This window comes from Hordeum vulgare, chromosome 5H (genome assembly GCF_904849725.1).
Source record: "Hordeum vulgare subsp. vulgare chromosome 5H, MorexV3_pseudomolecules_assembly, whole genome shotgun sequence".
Classification (NCBI taxonomy): domain Eukaryota; kingdom Viridiplantae; phylum Streptophyta; class Magnoliopsida; order Poales; family Poaceae; genus Hordeum; species Hordeum vulgare.
The window spans coordinates 551,344,592-551,350,656 of NC_058522.1; the positions used below are offsets into that span (position 1 = coordinate 551,344,592).

At 46.0% G+C, this 6,065-nt stretch overlaps 1 protein-coding gene across 1 annotated transcript; it reads left to right on the plus strand.

Moving 5' to 3' along the window:
* Window positions 1-1,777: 1,777 nt before the first annotated feature.
* LOC123452800 (vesicle-associated membrane protein 721) lies at window positions 1,778-5,826 on the plus strand. The gene is made up of 5 exons (XM_045129518.1): window positions 1,778-2,140; window positions 3,950-4,091; window positions 4,181-4,301; window positions 4,383-4,445; window positions 5,363-5,826. The coding sequence occupies exons 1-5, from the start codon at window positions 1,951-1,953 to the stop codon at window positions 5,516-5,518; spliced, it is 672 nt and encodes a 223-aa protein (XP_044985453.1). The 5' UTR covers window positions 1,778-1,950; the 3' UTR covers window positions 5,519-5,826.
* Window positions 5,827-6,065: the final 239 nt, after the last annotated feature.

Here is a 6,065-nt window from a genome sequence, read left to right on the forward strand (position 1 = left end):
AGAGTGGTGAAGGACCAACGCGAGGAGCACGACCTCGGGATCGACCCGTGCGCTTGCGTGTGACCGACATGTGGACATCGCCTCCCCGTCACTGTCCTCCCCCTCACCCGTTGCCGCTCGCATCAAGCTGCTCGTGCCTCGGACTCGTGCATCCTCATGCGCTTCGGCCTGGGCGCGGGCACAAGGACCCTCCAGTGGACGGGTACCATTTTTGGAGCAGAGCGTGGTGGTGGTGGGTGGTGTACTTGAAGGAGCGAAGCGGGCCGGGCAGGGTTGCGCGCCAGGCGGGAAGGGCTGACGACGTCGGCGACGCTGTGTCGACGGGGCACTGGGAGCTGATGAAGTAGATCCGCGGTAGCCGGATCCGCCTTGGTCGAGTTGTGAACGCCTCAACGCGATGCGGGGGGTGTCCTCCTCCACATCGTCAAGGCTCCGCATCACGTAGTAGGCTCACACTGTCGTCGTTGGAGTCGAATTCCCCATCGAAGGCAGCGGTGCTTTGGTGCCGGGCATCTAATGGGTTCAGAGAGGATCGAAAGTGGAGTGAACGGAGAGGGGACTGAAGTGGGGTTCGGATTGACTACGGTCTAGGGTTTTTTGGATGGGGATATTTGTGGGGCACGTGTGGGCCAGGGTGGGCCAAACCTACGTGTCGGACGCGTCCGGACCGCCCCATATTTGCTTCATATTTTGGCTGGATATGAGGTCCGTCGGACAGCTCGGACATTTAAGAATGTTTTAAGGCGCCCGTTTGGATCGATTTTTCACGACCGATCAGTGACCGAGCCGTCCGCCCGGGCCTTTGGGGACGGTTTGGGATGCCGAGTGTAGATGATGTGACGTAATCAATGAAGATTGAATAGGCTCCAACTTTTTGAATCTCATCCGCATATTCGTTTTTTTTTTAAATTCCCAAGTTCTTTTGGATTTCGTATATTGAAATCCATTGAACTTCCTTGAGATTAGATTTAAATTTTTGTTTAAAATTAGGTCAAATCAAACACGAGATTCGGAGATTACAAGTGTTACTGAACCAACTACAAAAATAGGAAAACTTCACCGAAATTCCGATGAACGCGCAAGAACGTCAAAGTTTGACAGGACCTCATAACTCAAATCTTAGACTATCGTGTATACATTTCACTGTCAAAAGTGATAGCTGGCCATGAAAACATTTAGATTTAGTAAAACACCGTCTACCGCGTCGTAGTCTTATTTTTCTACAACAATTTAAGCGCGTCACATGTGTGACATGTGTGCCGTCCATTCTAGATGTGTTCGATCCAAGTTGCCACAGCCATGCCCACGAGCCACCATCACAGCCTCCGCTGACCCCCCCCGTTTGATACAATTACCCACCCATCACACAAGCTCAAATTTTAATGGCTCCTTCGTTTGAAGGTTAGTACAACTTTATACTAAAATAGTATAAAGTTACTTACACTTATTTTGAAACGGAGGGAGTAACATGCAAAACTCGTGGTAATCTGACTGTATTTGCAGGAGTAGAAAAGAAGAAACGAGAGAGAGATAGTTAAATCGTCGGCGGTACGGGGAAGGCACGCACGCACGCGGCTGGGTCCGACCTCCGACGAGGCAGCTAAGCTAATCAAATCGCTTAACCCTGAAGAAACCCCGGAAAAGTTGAACGGCCAGCCCAGCCTAGAAGAAGGGGTCTCCACGCGGTGGGCGGAAACATTTCGAGGACCGATCCGCAAAAAGTCCACCCACCAAATTTTGATTTCTCTTTTTCTTTTACCACCCCCCATTGCCCCTCCTCCCACTCCACCAAAGCGAAACCGACCTTTCCCCCCTCCCCCTCCCCCCAGCAGCCTCGCCGAGATCCAATCCGGCAGCCCACCCTCCCACCTCCCCCACCCCCACCGGCGGCGAGCGAGGGCGGAGAGGCGGGGAAGCGAGCGAGCGAGGGAGGAGCGGGCGGGAGGAGCCATGGGGCAGCAGTCGCTCATCTACGCGTTCGTGGCCCGCGGCACGGTGGTGCTGGCCGAGTACACCGAGTTCACCGGCAACTTCACCACCATCGCCTCCCAGTGCCTCGTCAAGCTCCCGGCCAGCAACAACAAGTTCACCTACAACTGCGACGGCCACACCTTCAACTACCTCGTCGAGGACGGCTTCAGTGAGTCCCGCCCCCTCCCCTCCTCCCTTCCCCTCCCGATCCTTGCTTCCCCTCCCTTCGCTTCGTCGCCGGCGTGATCTGATCCGCGTGGATCTGGTGCGCCGCGCGCTCGATTCGGCCTTCCTGCGCGCAGATCTCGCGGATTTGCCGGATTTGCGGCCGGGTCGTTTCGATTGCTGCTGGCAGGCGATCGCCTTGTTGCTGCGCGGAGCTCGTGCGGGAGGTTGTTGCTCCCGTGGTTTTGTTCTACGCTTCTGCTAGTTGCTCCCGTAGTTTGTCGCGCGTTGGGTATTGGTCAATTCCAGTTTGGTTATGCTTACTGTGCGTGGTCAATATTGTGGCACGCGGTCAATACTGTCGTTGCTCCTCTTATCCCACACCTACTGGGCGATGGTTTTAAGAGTTGCAATGGCCGACATCAGCAGTAAACCAATTTAGTGCCGGCTCTGGATATCGGTGCTATTTATAGTAGAGGACAGGCTCTTAGTTGCCGGCTTGCTAGGCATGTGTATCAAATGCCAGCACATATTTATGCTGATTTGGCGGTTCATTTGTTGCTTCCATGCCGTGATGTCTATTTATAGTAGAAAGGTAGATGATTCATTGTGCTGGATTGGTAGAAGCCTAGAGCCGTGTAGCAAATGCCAGCTTGTATTTATGCATGGTATAGGTTTCCGAATAAGCACTACCCCTTAGTCTATTACAAAAAGTATAATATAGCTGTATCAACATATCCGTGTTCTCTAATGGGTGTGATTGCCATTTACTAACTATTTTCATACCCTTAATCTGTTTGAAGAGTAAGTGGATAGGTCATTGGTTAGAAGATGTTCTCACCAGTGATAAATTAAATCAATGAACATAGGTGATTGGTATGTTTCAGCCTTCTATTTATGACAGCTGATCACGTTATGATGGTGCATCTAAGTTGGTATAAGCGTTTCATGGATAATATTTCTACAACCGCAAAACTATTCAAGCATTGTTCTGCAAGCACCATAAGAATTAATATTCCCTTGCGCGGTCTTTATGCATAATCAAATCATTTAGATGATCCTCTTTGATTGGACTGTAGATTGGATGTATCTGTTAGCACACCTGTAGCCTTTGGCACTTCGCAATAACACTGGTCTCTGCTTTTGTCTCACATGCCCAGTGGAAGCTTTGAAAACTGTACGAGATTGGATTAATGTTTACACTATAATGCTCTCTCAATACATATTTAGTTGTCATATTTGACTTATACTCCGTCTATAAACATATATAAGACGTTTTAGATCACCAGTGATCTAAAACGTCTTACATAAGTAGTTATTTAGAACATCTTATATTTATTTACAGAGGGAGTACTTATGAATGTTCAACCGTAACAGTTCACTGCAGAAGCATTTTCTTTTCCGAAGTGTATAATATCGGAAGAGTACATCTCATACCGATCTAGCTATACCATTCATATATTAGATGATAATGTTCAAATTTAACATTGGTCAAACCTTCATTAGTTAAACTGAAAAGTCACAACTGATTGTGAACTAATTTTGTTATATTGTGGCGTCTTCTTTTTTCTAGTGGTACAATGGGAATTTTTTATGCACAATTCCTTCAAACCCCCCTTTTACATGGCTTATTGCTTGGAAAAATTGATCAAGGAACTGATTTTTGCAGACATGGTGCTTCTCTAAAAACGAAAATAATGCCAGTCTCTCTCCTTGGTTGAATTATAAATCCAGAACACTACATTACATCTGTTGGTGTTCATAACTTATAAGTCAAAAAACTATGATGCTGACATCATGCTTTCTTCTGCAGCATACTGTGTAGTCGCTGTTGAATCAGTGGGGCAACAGATGCCAATTGCTTTCTTGGTTCGGGTTAAGGATGATTTCAGCAAAAGATATGCTGGCGGGAAAGCTGCTACTGCTGCACCAAGCAGCCTCAACAGAGAGTTTGGGTATGTGTGTTTTTGCCAGTGCGGGGCTTGTTAAAATATATGGCCTTCTATGTTTGCTAATTTTGTGTGTGAATATTTACTGTTTGTAGATCAAAACTCAAAGAGCACATGCAGTACTGTGTAGACCACCCTGAAGAGATAAACAAGCTCGCTAAAGTGCAAGCACAAGTTTCAGAAGTCAAGAACGTGATGATGGAAAACATTGAGAAGGTACATCTTGTACTTTTCAGATACACTGAAGGTATAATTTGGATAAAAGTTTCTGATCCTTATTCTATTTCTAAAATTCAGGTTCTTGATCGTGGGGAGAAGATTGAGCTGCTTGTTGACAAGACAGAGAATCTCCGCTCACAGGTTTTAATAATTGACACATTCTTTTATCCCGCCCTGACTGGGTACTGTATTTTAATTGGGTTTGGTTCCAAGCTGTTATTATATATTATTACTAACAGGATACTTTGGCTTGGTTCCAAGCTGTTATCATATATCTGCAAGAGTACAGAAAGGTCATGGTTGAAGCAGTTAAGCTGGATCCAGCTATATGAAAATGTAGTTATGTTAAGTGGTTAAGCCAACTACTGGCACACTTAATATTTATTGTGTTTGGTGCTCTTGATATGCTCAAACTACTTAGTGATGGCCGTGTTTCCTGAAATCAGTTTGGCTGTATATACGTAACTGTCTAATACTTTAAGCCCCCAACAAACTGGCTAATACTCCCTTGGACCAGCTATATACTAAAATGTAGTTATATCAGTGGGAGTACTTCTTACCAATTGCAAAATTTGTTTTCTCCCATAGCTGATAGGGACTTAAGGTGATTGAATATGTCATCTTCCTGTAATTTCTACTTCTGTTGGTTGGAATAATTACATATTTATTCAGGTAACCTGGAATCTGTAGGATTTATTACTAATGGATCATTCATTTTTTAACCCTAAAAGAGCTGGTCGTGAAAGAGTTAAGTCTTTTCCTGCTATTGCTCTGATGGTAGTTACCAAGTGTGGGCATCAGAATTTTAATTTTGAAGCTGATGACCTTCTGGCTGATAGACATGGGACATCACTTGGCTTGATTCTGGCGAGCTGAAAACATTTTGTAATGTCGTCTTTTGGGTGTTGCAGAAGGATAACATGATATTGCTGGTCCAGTTTGATCATTAAGTCCCCATTAATAAAGATACCATATGTTTGCAATTATGCTTCAGTTGGATGTCTGAATAAGCAAATCGTCATCGAAGATGATTTTAACGGCATGTTATCTGATTCCAGGCCCAGGATTTCAGGCAGCAAGGAACACAGGTGAGGAGAAAGATGTGGCTACAAAACATGAAGATCAAGCTGATTGTCCTGGGCATCATCGTCGCGCTCATCCTCATCATAATCCTGTCGGTGTGCCACGGGTTCAACTGCGGCAAGTCCAAGTGAGGACAGACTCTGAGGTCGTGAGACACATTCAACTGTCCCTATATTACTCTGCTGATTCGAGCAAAAACCATATATGGTGCCTAGTGTTCTTTCTTCTCTAGTGTGCGCTGGCCCGGGCCGTGGTGCCTGTGGGGGTCCGTTACCGTTGTCGTCGTCGTTGTGTTGGGCCGTTCGCTTGTCGTTGGATGGGTGGTGGCTGGGCCAGCGGGTCGTGTATTTTTGGACGCTATGTATGTATAGCTTGGATCTTGACACCTTTGTTCTATTGTTACATGATGATGAGTAGTAGATTTACTTAATTGGAGTCAGAATTGTGTGGATGTGTCTGCTCTGGTCCTCTTGTTGGGGTCTGAGCTTGTGCTTGTGCTTGTCTGATAACGACAAGTATAGCCTGGCTTTCACGCGTTGGCCAGTTGCTCTCATATGTTGTGTCATTTTCATTCGTGTCGTAGTTAAACCTTGTTGCGTTCTGCTGCATCAATCGGTTTAGATTAAGGCAGTTTTGCGTTCTCCGGTTTATCATACTGGACCAATCGTATGCTTGATA

Excerpts from the sequence above, each read along its gene's own strand:
- LOC123452800 (XM_045129518.1), top strand. The coding sequence starts at position 1,951 with ATGGGGCAGCAGTCGCTCATCTACGCGTTCGTGGCCCGCGGCACGGTG. Across the intron at positions 4,092-4,180 it reads AGCCTCAACAGAGAGTTTGG|ATCAAAACTCAAAGAGCACA; the intron begins GTATGTGTGTTT and ends TACTGTTTGTAG. Across the intron at positions 4,446-5,362 it reads CAGAGAATCTCCGCTCACAG|GCCCAGGATTTCAGGCAGCA; the intron begins GTTTTAATAATT and ends ATCTGATTCCAG.